The following is an 18,728-nucleotide window of genomic DNA, read 5'->3' on the forward strand; positions in this document are numbered from 1 at the left end:
ACTTACCATTTGGGTACACACACAGAAGGGCTGGCATCGATTAGAAAATGTCAGCATTCTTTATAAATACTATTTCAAAAATTATAGGCTTAGCAGCCTTCAAAAGTAATAAAGCAACAAATAAATTAGACTGATTGCATACATACATGAGCTGCTTGGCCGATAGTGAGCCCCTGGGTACCGCCTGCCCATAGTGCCAGTCAGCACATTACCACACGCTGTCAGCTGCTTCCAAAGTACAGATCGAAATTCTCAACTGAGGGAGAAGAAAAAAAAAAAAAAAAAAAGTGAAGATTTAGTACAACAGCTGTATCTTTTTCATTAAAATGCTAATAACCCCTACAAATTCCAGGATAACTACATCTATAAATTATTCAGTCATGAAGTCAGAGGAGATGAACTGTTGTGCTATACATGCAGCACAAATTTATTATTGGTGGTTGGCCTCCATTAATAAGCTCACATAAATTTTGAGACACAAAGAAATCTCAGGTCATACAGTAGCTTCTTCTGGCCCATGGCAGAGAAAAACAAACACTGCAAGAAAGAGCTTGCTATTGGCTTTTAATAGAGAAAGTCAGTAGGTGAGATTTAAAAACAATGTTTGTCTTAAATTTTGTGAAGCAATCATTAAGCAATCATTTATGTACCCTTTACTGTAGAAGCAAAACTTATCTGTGCCACAGAACACTCACTGCTTTGTTGTGTTTTATCCAGCAGTCTTTACAGGAATGCAGGCTATGTATCAATCTATGTATCATGTATCAATTCTCTTGCACTATCAAAACCCTAAGCAAACAAAAAATTGCATGGCACATCTTACAGTCAGTTTGGAATAACAAATCCAAAGTCTTAGTTGAAATACTGTTAAATTACTTGTATAAAATGTTTTAGTCTAAAATTAAGTCCCATTGTTTTTTTCCTGTGGTGTAGGGTTTTGTACCAAAATATGACTTGCAGTTGCTTTTCAGCTTTGTCTTTTTCTTAGTTTACCTGAATAGCCTTTATCTTCCCATATTATGATATATTTATATCAATATATCAATATATTGATTGTTAACTACATCATTGGTTAAGATACATTCCCTCTTATTTCATTTACTCCCTTGCTGGAAACACAAGGAATAGCAGCAAATTCTGAGGTGTGTTTTTCCTTATTCATTAAGGATTTTTAATATCTCAGACTGCAGCTACAAGCACAAGCTTGTTCTTTCCAGGAAATAAAGAGAAATATCAGGACATAGACAAAATAGCACTGCACTGAAACTGGGAGATCTCCCCAAATCTTCAAGCATGTCAGTTCCCTTACTGAACACAACATTAGCATATTCCTGAATTGGATAAGCCTTTTATATATACTGGCATCCATGCAATTATCTGGTGAGCTGGTCTGGGAACCAGCACGGCTAAAAACTCCATATACAGATGCATTTTCAGTCAGATTAGGCTCCTAAAATGGCTCATGGTGGTTGCCCAAGTATTGGTAGCTAGTGACAGGAAGTGGAAAGAATGGGACCATGGCAGCCTGAGCTTAAAATGACTTTAAATACAACTGCATAGCATTGCCACACAGCCTTTGTAGATTTCTTCTGAAATAGACACGTGTGAGGCTGCATACCTGACAGTCCAAACAACAGGTAAAGATCTCCGTTGTTTTCCTAATCAGTGCTGACAACTGTTCAACTCCCCTCAATGGGGAAGGTTCAGTGAATCAATGAGACAGACAGTACTCTTGCCACTAAAAGAATTCTGGCTGTTAAGAAGAAAAGTGAGTGGTATGCAGTAAAATTAACATTCATTCAAAAATCCCTGCATTTCTTTTGCAGGACAATATGGCATAACTCCATGCCATGGGTCAAATAGACCTTTACAAGTGTTTTTTGTGGCCTGCTAGCTCAACACATTGTAAAGTTGTGCAAGTAGAAAACCTGCAGATGGCTGCTTCTCCTCTCCTGTTCTATAGGAATAAAACTAATAATACATATTTATTAGTTGAAAAAAAATTAAGTCTCTCCTCACCCCAAATGGACCAAATTTTTAATTCATAATAAATATAATAGAACAGTCTTTACAACAGAACATAACTTTTACCCTGTGCAAGGATTAGAAAAAAAAAAATTAGTCTGAGGGGAAAACAGACTGTAACCAGAAGACAGTATTTACAATTCTTTTCCATGGTTTGTGTCAGACTTTGATCAGTATGAATGAAACTGCAAGAATATTCATTTTTCATAAATGCATTGTTGTCTTTCTAAAAGGAATACACTGTGCCAAAGCAACCTCACTAAATTATATCAAATGTCTACGGCTGAGACTTCTCTACCTAGCACCACAGTATTAATCAGGGCCTTCTGCACCACACTGTAAGAAAAAATCCTAACAAATAAAAATTAAACTCCCAAACCTTACAATCATGCTTTCAAATAGCTGAGCTAAAGTGCAGTACGGTTCTCCTAAGGTAGTGTGCCCACTTTGGGAGCAAACCACTCTTTGTGGTGGTCAGGACCCAAAGGTATGATCATTTTTAAATATCACGTTTTAAAACTCCATAAATCTCAGTGGAAAAGACAACATAGATTCTCATTATAGCAAAGGTTTCATCAGTTACTGCATAAAAAGTGAACTTCCAAGATTTACAAGATGGACTAAAGCCAACTATCAAAAGTTAATTAAGAAGTGTCACACAGTAAGTGAAGTTGAACTGCTCCATAAAATAATAGTGATATTGTGTTGTATGTACCAGTGAGGACATATCCAGATCAAGACAAATGAAGATGCTGCTTGGGTTTGGTTTTGGGGTTTTTCTGTGTTGTTGTTTGTTGGTTTTTGTTTACTTTTGTTTTTCCTTAAGAACCATCTTTCAAATGTGACCAGACTAGCCAGAGAAACCTCCCGTTTCTTTCAACACATCCACTCACAGAGGTGAACCTCAGAGGGATTTCTGCTCCTCAGCAAGCCCAGGGAACTCTTACAGAAATGTGACCAACCTTGCTGCTATCCAAATCCCATAGCTAAAGCATCTGAAAACCTTATTTTCCACATACATCCATGAGACTGATAAACAAAATGGAAGGAGTTCTCAAACATTCCTTTTGAAAAATCCACGTATCATACATGTACAGTTTGGAATTGGCTTTATTTTTAACTGTACACAACTTAGATATCCACAACTCCACACAAATCTGAGTTAAACCTCAATGTACCTGATAAGTCGGATCAAGTCTTCATATTAGTTTTTAATCTGTTGGCTCACATTTGTTTTGTAACAAATTTGTTCCTTAACAGCTTTCTGTGTTTTTTTTTGCATACTATTATACTGGAAAATTGCTTTAAAAATACTTTATAGTGGTATTTCCATCTTTACAGTTAAATTTAAAACTGCATATACACAAATGGACATACAGCCTTATAGCTTCTCTTCAAGAAATCATTTGATATAGCTCTGCCTGAAGATTTTTTGTCCCTTCCTGATAATCTTCCCTGATTCCTTTCAGGTGGCCATCCCCACGCTGCAGCAGTTACAGAGAGCTATGGAAACAAAACCTGAGCACCACCACTGCATATCTGCTACCCAGGGAGCACCTGGAAGCACTTCACCTCAGGCCAAGTGCTTTTAGGAGCTGTAGTGACAGCTACCAGCTACTCATCACCACACATAATGAGGACATATGTCATCACGGAAAGATGCCGTGACTTTCAACTGAGGCTGTCATCTTCCTAAACCACTTTCTTTACTGAGCTTTTCTTGCAACTCTTCCACATTTCTCAGGTTTTATGACTGCTTTAATTTTGCTTGTATTCATGTTTTGATATTATGAAAAAAACCCAAAAGACAAAGTAAATTCTGGTCTTTGTGACTTGGTTTTTTTTTTTTCAATGAGTGAGTCAACCCAGGAGTTATGTCTATGCAGCTGGCACACAGAATCCAGTTTGCTTGAAGTAATTCCCTTCTGTTTCAGAACAAACAATTCACCATCCGACCTCCATACTATTAATGGCCATTAAAGATATGTTGTGTTTCACCCAAATTTATTTTTTCAAGCATGTTGCTGCTTAGAGAGATCAGCTGACTCCTTGACCTTCCCTGGTTCACCACAAGCAACATTTGCTATGAATACATTTGTGTTCAAATATAAATATAGGTACATTCATATTGGCTGCTATAATATCATAAAACAGACTGTACAACCTACCTTCACATACCCAAGAAAAAGGATATGAAAAAAGGAGATGACTGCAAATTAGCTACAGAAGTCATCCAAGTGTGACTGACTACATCACTCAACACTTTCAAGGAACAGCTGCACACAGTGTGGGGAAAGAAAAGGTTATTGCACGATGTATCTCAGGGGACAGCTACTCAAGAAATCACACTACAGCACTCTCTGTGTGATATTCTGACAAACAACACAACCCTACCTTCCAAGTCCTGCTTTGAATACCAGGAAACAGGTCTGCTAAGGAATGCGTAAGAGGAATGCTGTGCATTGTTTTAAAAGCACATACAGGCCACAGGTTCTATACAGAACAGATCCATTACAGCAAAGGGTTCAGACACTGAAAGAAGCTAATCTAGGCGGGGAAAAAAATTAAAAATCAGTCTGTAAGGCTGATGGATGGCATATTTTAGGAAATCACAATTGAATATGCACACAAATTCTGTGTACATATTTACATATATAATGCAAATTTATCGTTTTTCACTTTGCCAGCATTCAAAGTAGTGACTGGCAGCATCACCTATTGGACAACAGTAGCAAGACACAATTCAAACAAGCAAGCAAAGTGCCAGCCAGGCCATTAGGAAGTTGTGCTGCTGATTTCTGAAAATACCTACAGAGACTGCACTTTCATTTTCTGTACTAGGAACAGCTATTGGACATCGATCTCTCAAGTCAGTCTTTCTGCCTCTTGGAGAAAGCACAATATCATCTACTAGCCACATCTCTTATATCATTGCATGTTTGACCTTTTTGAAGGTCATCAACAGTTCCTAACCATTAATTTCATCGAATAACTACCAACAGTTTTTAAGAATAGGTATTTTCATTTCAGGAAGGTTTTTTCCTGAGCCTTAGTAGCTAAGGGACCTTATCCATCCTTTCAGTTTTGTCTGGCTGTGCTCACATCAAGGAGCTGTCTCCTCCACCTGCCTTTGCTGAGAGGCAGAGAGCCACCCTGCTTTCCAAACAACTCACTCGCCCATCATCTCCGCTTTCTGGAGCAGGATTAAAGTTTTCTTGGAACCAGAAAGACAAGAACAATCCCACAGAGACAAGAGGATGTCCTGCCTGCACGCCAGCCATGCTGCATTTTCTGTGGTTTTACCACACTTGGACCTGATATGCTCAGATATCTGGAAAGTCCTGTCCTGCTCAAAAAATCTGGCAACTCCATCATTTCTCCCTCCAACAAATTCTCAGGACTCAAATTCTTGTTGCATGCAGACATTCTTGCTTGCATTTCTCAGCCCTGTATGCTTTCTGGCTGCCTTTGTGCTTCTAATTTCTCCCCTAACAAGTTTTGATTTGGATCTCTCCATAATTGAGAAGTCTTCCATGAGGTCTTTTCTTTTTCTTGGTCATCCTTTCCAGGTACTGTGCCACCCACCTGCTTAGTTGAGGTTCCCATACACCACTGGAGGATGGATGCTATTATTTCCCACTCTGTTCTGGAGCATATCACCACTGTTAATCACTTGAACAAAATTCCTACTGTTCAAGGGTTTATTATGCAGACCCTAACTCATCAAAAGCATGTTTTTCCTGAAATTTAGCATTTCAGCACTTTTGCAGCCCGATCACATAGAGCAAGCTGAATTCAAAACATTCATGGTCCCCTGCACAGATGATACATACTTTCTCAGTAAAGCACATATGCTTTTTATATTTATTCTGCATTATCTTAATGCAGACTTTGTTCACCAAGAAGTAACAGAAAACACCTGTGCATAACTGTGCATAAGCCCCATATATATTTTAACACAAAGGAAATCACTGTCTATAGCACTTGAAAGTTTGTTAACTGATACCAGCTCAGATAGTTGCACTGAGTGAATGAACTGTATTTTTAACAATCTCAATTTTACTTGCTCATTGGTAAGGATTTGTTAAGTTAGAAGTAATGTTGTGCATTAAAAAAGAAGAACTGCGGTGCTCTGAGCCTCTGGGGCTGCAGCAGGTTGGGCTGTGTGCCAGAAGGAAGCCTGGCAAGCTAAGGAGCTGTGGGAGTGCAAAGGCATTACGAGATCAAAGCAATCGTCACTGGGAAACACAGATCTGCCTGTAAAGCCTGAACCAAGAGGGCAGTATTTCAGACATATATTCTGAGCCTCATTTGCACCAAGATCCATGAAAAGTATTTTTCAGAGCTGACTGTCTGGTAAAAACAGTATTTCTAAATGAGAAAGTACTTATTTCTTCTGAAGTTAGAGATGCCACTGTGCTTTTGCTTTTTGTGGGAAGGTTTGCAAGCACAGCTGGGTTTTCTGTTGTAGCATTTCACTACTACTCTCCTTTCTACTTTCTACTTTCATCTTCCTTGTATCTTGTAGGAATGAACACAGCACTGCTGCAGCCTGTCCAAGAACGGATGCAAAAATTGGAAGCTGAGACAAAGCAGAACCAGATTCTCCAGAAAAATGTTGTAATATCAGCATTTGCCAGCTCTCAATTAGTGTGAAGAGCTACAACTTCTCTTTCCAAACTGATGTATATGCTAAACCCCAAAAGTTTGTCAACTGTCCAGACAGAAAAACAAAACCCAAACCTACCACCTTCTAGATCTTGCTGGTATCCTTCATTAAATACTGAAAAGTAAGAGAATGACTTTGTATTATTATTCAAGACAAAAATTCCCAGTTTATCCATTCTGTCTGTTTGCATCTTAATGATGTAATCTAAACTCCCTGTGTTCTACCCTTCCAAGAAAGCAGTGAGCACAGCAGAACCCACCTACTGCTTGAAGACTGGGATTTCAAGCCAAAGCTGTTTCTAACTGCCATGGAGACTAGAAAGCCCTCCAAAGACAAGAGACAAACAAACCATATTATGCAGGATTTGTAGCTTTACTTAAGTGAAAAAGTATTTGAAACCCATCTGTAGCATACTGAGATATGGACAGCCTTTCTGGATGTTAAATGACAGAGACACAACCACCCTGCATCTGAATCCAGCTGTGGGCCTCCCCCCACTCCAAGACCCACAGAGAACCATCTGGATACATCACAGGAGACTGCACTTCTGCACTGCACAGAACACTGATATCCAGCAAAGGTGTCTGCATTAACTGCATTACTGACACCACAGAGGAACAGCACTACTGTGAAACACCTCTGCTGAGTACCTCTTTATCCTGCATCAGGTGGCAGAGCAAGTTGCAGTACAGCTAATCTGAAAAAATGGATAAACCAAGAACTCTTGTTGGAGTATTAGAAGAACTGGACCACCCCTGTTCATGAACATTGTGATAAACACAAAGCAAATACTGCATAGAAATACAGGTACCTCCAGTCTCTGTGCTGAAACTTCAGTTTATGATGTGGGACAAGAAAGGTTCATAAAGACTGCCCCCACCCTAGAGGATCACCAGCTGTAAAGCAGATTTACTTACTCTTCCCAGCTTGTTGGTGGAAAGAGCACTGTACAAGAGCACCAAGCTCTGAAGCACCAGCACCCCCTCAGGTCTCTGCAGAAATCAGGCAAGCTGCAAAACAAAACCAAATAATGTATTTTAATTTATGAACAGTCAAGAGGGATTAATACCAGATTAATCCAGGTGCTGGATACCAGAAGAAAATGTCCTGGCCATTCTCTGTGCCAGTGAGAGCCACAAGGCAGCAGGACCCTGGCAATTAGAGGAGCACTGCCAGTGACTGACTAACCCAAGCAGCCCCCTTCAGTTTACATCCTTAAAGCCATCCGTGTTCAGCAACGTGCACACAGGAGAACTAAAAGCAGAACGGAGGATCCAGGTACCACACTGCAGGGATCTTCCCAAACCAAGCAGGTGTCACGATCTGCTGCCAGACTCTGGCAGCTCAGGTACATAAGAGACGCATTGCAAAGCACGCTTTTAAATTCTCTCTCTCTCCACACTGCAACACAGACCTGCAGCTTTCCCCATGCACAAACACTGACTATCATGAAGAAAATTAATCCAGATGATAGACATGAGCCCAGGTTATGAAAAAGCAGCAAAAAGTGCTCAGTAAACAATAAGTTCATAAAAAAAACAAGTTTTCAATTATGCTTGTGTTCAGTAGACATGAAGTATATAATTTGATTTTGCAATGTCTGTACACTGGATCCCAGTCATTTCACTCCTGGCAAGTGGTTAAATCAATGCTGTTGCATTTGGTGCTGAAAAAAATGTATGTTATTTTCCAGTATCAAATGCAACAAATACACCAAAATACATATAAAACCTTCCACAATGAGGTTATCCTCCCATCAAAAGATGCTCCAGCAGCAGCAACATATTTGTCAGTCAAACTATGTTCTAGGATTCAGGGTGGTATTCAACTTTCTATTTGTTCCCTCATGTGGAGAAAATAAATATGCAAGACCAAAGATACAAATCTCATCTGTTGTAGAGCTTATATAATATATATTTTTTTCTTTATTAAAGCAAAAGCCAGGCTAAATCAAGCCAAATTATATTCAATTTTAAAGAGAGGTGTATATTTTTCTCTGTTCTAACAAAAATCCAAGAAGCATAAATCCTAGAAACCATTGTGACAAAACAGATCATTTAAGAGTGCTAAATTTTTTACTTTTTACTCCTGAAAGGAGACATTTTTTTGACAAAAAGTAAGAAAAGGTCAGCTGCCAGTTCTGAGATCAGAGGAAAGCCTGAAATACAAAATACAGCAAAATAGAAAATTGCAAAACAAAGTTTCATCAACAGACATCTGATCTCTGACCAAAAAGGATCTTAACACTGATGGCATAAATTCCTGAAACTGTGCTGCCACACACCCAACATTTTCTATTTCCCAGATGAGAATCCACCACCCTGTTTTTCCCTTCCTCTGAATCCTGCTGAAAACGTCCACTTCTCCACCCACATTTTTACATTGCCTGCCTTGAAAATTGGCAGACTTGAAAATGAAGAGAGGAATCTTTTTCATCCTGTTTATAAACTTCCATATTTCAAGAAAGGCTCAGATGGCCAAGAGTGGAGCCAGCTCAGCCTCCCAGACCTATGCAAGCAGGAATAACTCATTTAGGACTTTATTAAGAGAAGAAATTTAAAAATTGAAAGGCAGATAACATGCAGGCACTGATACCCTTAGTAGAGAAGTAATTAGCAAATGTTTAATGCCCACAGATGACAAAATAGTAACATATCATTATCATTCATAAACAACTGGCTGGTTGAGATAATAACAGGTGCAAGTTAAAAAATTAAATTGTCCTTATTTTTTTCTTTTGCAAAAGTGGGGCAACAGCTACATATATTTGAAGTGGGATTTCTGGGTACTTGGATTTCTATAGGACACAGACCTGCAATCCTGTCCTTACCCAGCCTAAGAAAGAAGTGGTATCATGGGAGCCAGCATGAACCCTGATCTTGGGAACATCACAGAATTTCAGCTAGAAATAATAAAACCAAAAAGAAACCACCAGTCAGCACAGAAAAAAACTGTGAGTTATTACTCTTCTTGAGAAGCTAGAGCAAAACTTACTTTTGTACATGTCTCAAAACAGAGACAGACATCTATCAGCTAGACTCCCCATGGATTTGTAACATTCAAACTCAGGCCAGATTACTTTCTTGAGGTTTAGCAGGAATTTACCAACCTAGGAATCCCTGCAGCCTTTTCCTTCTTCCCCACTGCATCCTGTGCTTGTGCCTGGTGGCTTCCTCGTAACAGCTAAGAAGGTTAACTGGTTTTACAGCTCTCCTTTCCAATTACTTGTTATTGGCAAGGAACTTGAAAGTTCAGCTTAATACAAAAGAGGCAGGTTTCGAACCATCAAATTTCAGCTGGAGTCATTCAGTATCAAAATCAGTTCTATACTTTAGTAACTCTTTCTCTGAAGCACACACACTAGATAAATGGTGGGTTGCTCAGCAATGGCATGGTATTTTTCTTTTTGTCTTTAAAGAATAAAATAAAATGCACCAGCAAGATTTTCAGATGTTTCTGTTGATGTTAAATGAAGAACTCTGATTTAAATCCATTTACATCTAAAAACTGACACAAAAAATCAAAAATATTCATCAACTCTTCTCCCCTGCCCAATGGGCAACTGCTTCTCAGATGTGCTTCAGAAAGGAGCAGCCAGACTGGCCCTGGGGGTGGCATATCTGTCCAGGGAGAGGAGCAGATAGTCTTCCACTTCTTCACACTGAAAGCTCATTCTATATGAAAATAAATCCATCTATTTGAATCAGGGAATACAAATTCTAAGAATTCTGTCACTCTGGTGCACTCTTGCATCCATTACAGTAAAGGCTATATATTGCTATCAGACTGCAAACCTCTTTGTTGGACAGGCTGAAAGGGTGTAAAAGCAGTAACATCCAAGTCAGCAGGAATCCAATTGTTCTGGGAAAAATAACTTCACAATTCCTGCACTTTTAGACTGGCAGCACCGTTATGAACTCATGTTTGAGATTGAGGATATTACATATGTATGGTATTCATCACAGAGCTGAGTGAACTGATATCAGAACAAATCTGGTGACAGTTTTCATATTGCAGCTTCCTCTGGGCATACAGACATGCCACATTCACATTATCAGACTGGGAGCTCTGCCTTAAATTGTCTTTTAAACAGGAATCCCAGGATCCTATATATCCCTCCATTAATATTCACCTCTTTCAATTTCTTAATAGAAGAAAGAAGTCATCCAATGTAACATCAATAATTAGTAAGTACATCATGGCCATGTATTTTAGGGATATATTTTTCTCTTTCCTTCTAGAAACCTTAACGGTGTCTAACTTCAGTCCATCAGACAGCCTCCCAATAAGCCCTATGCAACCACCCCAGGATCCCAGTCTGCTGGGGTTTCCTTCCAAAAGGAGAGCTTCATTTTTAAGGCTTCTAGGGGTCTTAGTCTGGAAATAGCTTAAAAACAAACCAACCTCAACAAAACAGCCTGACAACCATGGGGAACTCACATAACATAATGATGGCTAAAAAACTCACTGAAGATGGGGTGAAGGAGAAGGCTGCTGAAGGAGATGCTCCAAGAATTCCTGACACTTTTAGCATCAACTTTTATCTGCATCCAACTTCCTTTGGCAGTAGTTTTTGCTGAATCCACAGAAAGACGCATCAAACACATTAATTCACTTATTGCCCTAGAGGGCCAAAAGGAAAATTGCATCACTTAGATGGTTTTACCTTCCCAAATTTTTGAAGGTCAGGAAGAAGCATTCCTTTTACAACTAGTGGATAAAACACTGAAATGCACATGGCCCTGTTTTATTTATGAACAGTGACAAGTCCAACAAAACCAAAGAGATTTGGTGTTCCACTGTTGGCAGGAGGGGCCTGTCTCTTCCCCTTCCAGGTTACAAAGCATATTCTGGACACCATCCTGGAAAGCCTCAGGCCCTCCTGGGACATGGGCACATGTCTTTTTCTCCCTGCTCCCCACTCTCCACAATGAAGACTCACCAGGGATCACTGCAGAGGAGACTGTGAGCAGGGAAAGTCCCAGAATTTATGAAGGATACTAAGATATCCTCCCTTCATTTTGTGATTCTTTTATTTAAAAACACACAAAGCAGAAAATGAAATGTGAGTTTTGTTCTTCCTTGTAAAGTTTTGATCAGAAGGTGGCACACGTGGGTGGGACTAAAACATTTATGCCACTCTGGCCCAAAACTATATTTTCATTTTAGCAAATCCTCCTCACTGTTGCCCTCAAAACATTTATGCAGAACTTCATATCGCCAGTGACTGCTCAAACATCAGGGTATTACTTCAATCCTCTGGCTGCATAACTTGCTGCTTTTCTCAAGTCTTACTGTTTGCTGAAGTGTGCTGCACAGACACCAAAATCAGAAGAAAGCAAAGCACTGGGTGACACTGAAGCAGAATTAATCTTCAGCCTTGGAGTAGTTGACATCTCCCAGTGCACAGCACTGGCTTCAGCTCACATGGTCCTGTCATATTGTACACTCCAAAAGCCCACTTTGAATTGTCTTCTGCCACTACAGTTACACATAAATCATACCACCTTACCATGAAAAGCTTTCATGGAAATACCCTACACTTACAGCCTGAGAAAATTGGTATTTTCATTGGTGAGTAATTCAGCTTCCTATGGGTGAACCAGAGCCAGGGCAAGGAGCTGTTCCAGAGAGACATGTGCTGCTCTGGTGTGAGGTCTCAGCACACATACATCCAATGTGCAAAAGCCACTGGAATAGAGGCAACTTAGAAACATCCAGAACACAGATCCCACCCTTCAGGGCCCTGCCTGAAGCAGGTTTGCAATGTGCTGAGCATCGTCCCAGCAGCATAACAAAGCCTTGTATCCCCCTTTCTGTCCCCAAGTCCACTCCTCTCCAGCTTTCAATATCACTGCAATCATGACTCACAACAAGAACCAGACAATTCCTGTTAGTACAAAAATGTCTGAGCAAACATCTGGGCTGAGGCTGACAGTCTCTGGGATATTATGCCAAAAGCACAGCACGATCAACACGGGTACGTTATCGCTCAATAGCAACTCTTCAATCAAGTACCACTGCAGCATATTTTCCCCCCAGCGGATGGCAATCAAACCATATTTTCTGTTTCCTCATCTGTCCTGACCCAAATTTTAGAGCTTGCAAAAGCCCAGCACACAATTTGATGATAGCACTTCAGCAGCAAAACAAGTATGTGTTGAAAACACTTAAGCAGCTGAGTTAAAAAGAATTTTAAAAACCTTAAAAGTGGAAATAAAAACTTGAATCAATATTTGAAAACAAAGCAGTCTGTAATTCCACTCAAAAAAAATCTTATTCTTAGCACAAGGGGGTGCAGCACGGCTAGCTGAACAATTTTCCAGTATCTTTTAAGAATAACTTTCACACATGCATCATATTTGAAAGAAGGAATTGAAAGCTAATATATGTGACAGAGACCAACCGCGAGGCTTAGAAGCAACTGAAGATGCTCTTCCATAAGCTGCCTAGGGAGAAAGACATCTCCAAATCATCTGACTTCTTAGCAGACACACCATACTTGAGAACAGGTTTTATCTGTCACTTACAGACCTGTGGGTGATGAGTATTCAGGTCACACACACACACCTCTTCTGCAGCAACCCACAGCACAACTATTCATGTGATAAACACCCACGTCACAGTAGAAGCCAGAGGCAATGAATAATGCAGGAGATCCAGTCACTCTACCACATAGCATACCCATGGGATATGGAGGCAGCATTTGAGCTTAAGTCATCCTTCCCCCTCCAGGGCACAAGCATGCTCTTTAGTAATTCTCACTCCACCTCAGCTTCTGCATATACAATAACAAGTCAAACCCAGCAAACCAGGACAAGTAGTTACAGAAGAAACAGAGAGACAGAAATGCAATATACCCTGTCACGAGATCACATGAAAGTATTATCTGCTCAGCTCAAGAGCTCCACAAACCAGGAAGTTTCCCCAAAAAGGTAGTCCTTCGTTGACACTTCTCAATAGATGTACTTTCTCACCATTAAGACAATAATTTCTCAAAGCATTAGATAAACCAGGATAAATTAAAATGGAGCCACACTCAGCCTTCACTGATAACTGTGCCTGAAAGAAGATAGGTTATTAAATGTGCACTGCAAAGCCGAAAGGAAATCAGAATTTGCAAGTCACCTCTTTTATAAAAAGGCATTATCATCTATGCTTTAGACACAAATTCTCCCAGTAACTCACTTAAGTTTTAATTCATATTCTGAATACTATTATCACTGTATAATTCTCCACAACCCTTCTTGATATTCTTCAGTACTTTCCACAGCTTATGCTGCACATGACAAAGTGCTGCATTTTAGAGCATCCTTAAGATCCACCACACCAGGGCAAGGCGCAGAGAGAATGGGTATCATGACACAAGGCACTTGGCAGTGCCAGCTTGGCTCCTCTGGCACACTCTGCCTTCCAGCTTCCTGCTTAGTCAGCCACTCTGCCAGCATGCCTGGCTTTCACACAGCTTTTGCCTTAGCCTGGGCATCCACTCACACTGCAGATTTACTGTGCCATTGGAAGGGTGCATCTCTGTCTCACATCTGCATTGTTGCATGCTATTTCTTTTACATTATTTTCATATACCCAAGAAAATCTGTACAGCAAAGCTGATCTAGTAAGAGACCACAATGCATTCATTAATGCCCAGGCAGACTCTCAGACTGCATGCCTAAAATGACTGCACTAAAAAACAAATAAAAAGTAATAAAGACTCATGTCTGTCTCTAATTTCAGTCATAATCAATTTTAATGATGTTGTTACAAGGCCTCATAATTTCGGCTTCAAAGCTATCTAAAATAATTTCTAACTTCAAGAACATGTACTAACAGAAATCACACTGATTCTGCACACCAGGGCAACACATTCAAAACTTTTTTGCCTGTATGCTCAGTTGTAAAAAGAGATCATCTAATCTACTTTACAAGCCTCTCTTCAAGTCACTCTGGTTTGCCGTGGGACGAAATTTAAAAAAATGTTATAGCACTTTTTTGCCCCACACTAGAAGACCTTATAGAAGCCTATGAAAAGTTTGGAATAGACCACTGCAGACAGGCTTAATAGAATTAAGGCAGAACCAGTATTAGAAGTAGCTATCAAACCTGTTCTTTCTCCATCATCTCAAATATAACAACTGTTGGGGTTTGGGGGCTTTTGAGTTAGATTTTTGTTATGTTTGTTTGGTTTTTTAACAAAACAGGGTCAGATAATACTTGGAATTATTTCTTGCTCAGAAGAATTGGTGGTTAACAGAAAAAATCTTTGGCTAGCTTTTTCCTTTATTAATCATCATTGCTAGTGACCTGATTCACTGTCTAGGGTTGATCTCTTAAGGAAGTAAAAATATTTTATCAGTTGTTTTTTTTACTTAACACTACTGTTCCAATGCTATGGAGTATTTTCTCAATTCACTACCTCTGATAGGGAGCTCTATTAATGGTGCAATCACCTGATTAAAAGAATGAGATTAATTTTCCAATCATCTTCAAAAAACATGCTCACATTTTCCCTAGAGACATAAAATCTGCTATGAGACTAAAATCTCTAATCTAATACATTACTTCTACTGTTTTTATTGTCTTTTTTTTTTTTTTTTCCCCAGTTTGTGGTCTCTGACAGAAGAGATCCAACAGTTTCTCCTGAGAAAATTATTATTAACTATTATAGAAACAACAGGAAACACACTTTTCAGTGTGTGTTTCAGAAACACATTTTTCAGGAAGAGAAATTGGGAAGATAGAAGATACAAACTTATCAGCTACAGAAAGGTCCAGAGAACATTACCTAAAGAAAAAACTCAAAGAATGGCTGTAGCCATGACAAGAAACTTGGTACTTACATGCCAGAGAAGTAGGTCCTGTATCACACATTTGCTTCCTGCATGGACTATTGAGTTCCCATTCTTAGTATGACTCAACTGCAGAACAGTGTTAAAACTATGACTTTACCCAAAGTTATACAAAGTTTTCCTTCACCATCCTATTGGCTTCAAAAGTTTATTCCTCTAAGCTTAGCCATATTCTACTCTGCAACATGCAAGCATACTCTTAATTTGAAAATTTCTGCAATCACCAATTCCACTTAAAAAAGAAAAAAAAAAAAGAAGAAAAAAAAGGCATTACTCAGTAACAACTTCTGCTCATGTATGATGACACCTCCAAGAGATACAATGCATGCTCACAAGTCTGACATGGCATTTACTTAAAAAATAAAAAAAAATAAGAATCCAATATTGATTAGGAAGCTTTTCCAAAAGCTTCCCCATTTAAAAACAACATACTTTATAAGTGGTTTATTTAACAATCACTTTAGAAATATTTTATTTAACAGAAGAGCAACAGTAATACTGCAAAACAATTATTAGCTATATTTCTTTTCCCAAAATACATTCATTTCTGCTCTTTCCAAGGTCTCCACTCTTAAGATTTTAAGACCTAGATTAACAAGTGTTGTGTTTATTTTTTTAAATAAGCTCATTTACAAAACACATGAGAAGTATCTATGTCTGTGTTACATCAAAAAAGTTTAAAATTAATTTCCTCTTGAATTGAAAGAAAATTTTCCTACAGGACATCATACACTTAATTAAGCAGCCAAATGATTATGCTTCATGTCAATACTAAAAAGTCACAGAAATTAAGATTTTACTGCAATATTGGGGAGTCTTCTGTAAAATAGCCTGTACATTACTGAGCCACTTCCACTGAAAGACAGGAATACCATCTCAGAGCAGACCTGATTTACCCAGGTGTTAGCAGATGTTCCAAAAGGAAGCATTAAAATTCCCTAATAATTCCTAACTAGTAATATTTGCTTGCTTTAGCTCACTTAGATCCCTATCATTTCTGGCTATGAATTAAAACCTCCTGTCACCCCTTTATTTTATTCAAGGCCTTAATTCCAGAGAATTACATTGATTTTTTTCCAATTTATGCAGAACCATCACTTGGTCAGTAAGAAACCATGGGGCATCATATACAACTATAGTGAGAGGAATCTCATCTCTCAACACTGTGTGCCCAAATAGATTTTAAGACAGAATAAGAAGCAGGGATTTTTCCCCCCAAAGATTGCCCTGCAGGTGCACTGCAGTGCTTTGCCCTAGCACCCCAATTTCAAGAATGCCAGCTATGTTTAGCATTTTGCTTGGAGGTACTGCAGGAATGTAGGGTCAGCAGTAACCACAGGTGGCCAAATTTACTCAAAACAGCCAAGTTAATCAGTACAGCAAAAAAAATGTAACCTCTTGAAGAGAGACAGCAGAACTGGATAGCTTCCAAAATGAGTACTGACAAAGACTAGAAGCTGGCTTGGACAGGAGAGTTCTGGGGCAGTCCATGTATTGATCCTCTCTGGCTAAACTGTGACAAAAGATGTGAAGTATTATGAAATCAAAAAGAAGGTGCTCTACAACAACAAGCAAAACATATGGTAGAACAAATTGAACTGAAATGCTGATAAATGTCTTGAGGAGGCCTCCAGGAAATCACTGGAAATTTAACAACTGAACCTAGACTGAGGTCTGTGCCGCAACTGAAATATAAAATTCAAAACTCTTTGTAGTTTAAAAGTAATTTTCCTCACAGGTCACCTCCAAGTGGAACTTGTTAGTGTTCAAGTGCAGAATTACAGCTCTAGGAAACAAAATCACTGACCAGTCACACATCATGGTTGAACACAGACAGCTGAAATGGGACCACCTGAAAGTCAAAAGCATTAAAATTCTCCATCAGACCCTTCAAAACCTAAATGGTGCCAGAAGTGGCTAGAAAGCAGCATGTGAAGTAATCATCTACAATCTCTGCTCAAGTCACAAATGGCAAGAACAATAACCCCCATTGTTTTCAGTTTACCCACCTGGGAAGCTGGTTATTCTCAAAGCTAAGGGAGAACTAGCAGCTTCAAGACTTCCTGTCAGAGATATGAGTGTGTATGTGTATAAAATTATGTAAAAGAACGCATGAGAATGGACACAGGCACACACTTTACATGCATGCAAAACCAGCTAACTCAATTTAAAATAATCCCATAGTAAAAAGCAACAGTGAAATTTAGTATTTTAATTAAGTTCAGTATGAATTTCAAATATACAAAAACAAGAGCTGGAACAGTCTTTAATTTCATGCAGGCAGAACTTAAATAAGAATACAGTCCTGAACTAAACAAGTTCAAGCCCATGTATGAACAGGCAGTGCTCACAAGGAATCATTTCATGTACATTTAGCTGCAGAATGTAAAAGTCAGAGTTACTTTTCCACAGCCAGCAGAGTGATGGTAACTGTACAGTTTTACATCTACTCTGATTTAAGCTGACTGTCCTTTTCAGCAGCACTTGGCCTTTAGACTGGCTCCACCTCCTCATCACAGAGACGTGGTCACAAAGATGCATCTTCTTTGAGGGATTAGTTTTCAGCTGGGTCCTCAAATTAATCAGATTGGACAGGGGGCCAGAAGAATGCCAGGGATGGCATGTGGTAATAGCTTGAAGAAGATGGACTGGCACCCTTGAACAGTTGCTGTTAACAGCTTTTAAAACATTAATTTTGGAGCAGTCCAAAGTGATGTGAAATCATGCCCATAATCTTTCACCATGCCTTTAAACTTCGTTGAAAGATGTCACATCTGGCACATATGACAGGCCAGGAGCACTGCCAGCATTAATGGTTTGGGTGACACATGTAACCAGTGTGCTCAACACTTCCCTGCCCACTCTGTTTTTTCAGTGTTGTTTAAAAATAGAACAGTGAAAAAAAAAATAAAATAATAGAAATTTAATTGGGATAACATCAGAAGCTTTCAGAAATGCACACATCCTGATCTAATTTCAGCAAAGCCAAATAGATCATCCTCATTCTCTGAAGGAGGACAAACAGCTGGCAAAAGGACAGAACTGCTCCTTGCGACCTGGGAAAGAAAGGGAAGGGTGATGCCAGCATCGGTCACGCAGAAGCCCCATCCAAGGATCTAGAAGTTTCTGACACTTGCTGCCCACAGTAGCAAGCATTTTATAACAGATACCTTATGTCAGAAACATCA

General features: G+C 39.2%; 1 protein-coding gene across 47 annotated transcripts in view; it reads right to left on the minus strand.

Moving 5' to 3' along the window:
- Positions 1 to 18,728, minus strand: part of APBB2 (amyloid beta precursor protein binding family B member 2) — a 158,508-nt gene that overhangs the window by 100,932 nt on the left and 38,848 nt on the right. For 39 of the 47 annotated variants that reach the window (XM_086891259.1, XM_086891264.1, XM_086891280.1 and 36 more), the window contains exons 2-3: positions 7,612 to 7,704; positions 147 to 256 (exon numbers count right to left, since the gene is read on the minus strand). In XM_086891259.1, the coding sequence (XP_086747385.1) occupies positions 147 to 192 (46 nt within the window). In that variant the 5' untranslated portion in view covers positions 193 to 256; positions 7,612 to 7,704. The remainder of the gene's footprint in view (positions 1 to 146; positions 257 to 7,611; positions 7,705 to 18,728) is intronic. The other 8 variants (XM_086891281.1, XM_086891286.1, XM_086891262.1 and 5 more) reach the window with 1 other exon arrangement.

The sequence above is a fragment of the Cyanistes caeruleus genome, chromosome 5 (assembly GCF_971803275.1).
Source record: "Cyanistes caeruleus chromosome 5, bCyaCae1.hap1.1, whole genome shotgun sequence".
Taxonomy (NCBI): domain Eukaryota; kingdom Metazoa; phylum Chordata; class Aves; order Passeriformes; family Paridae; genus Cyanistes; species Cyanistes caeruleus.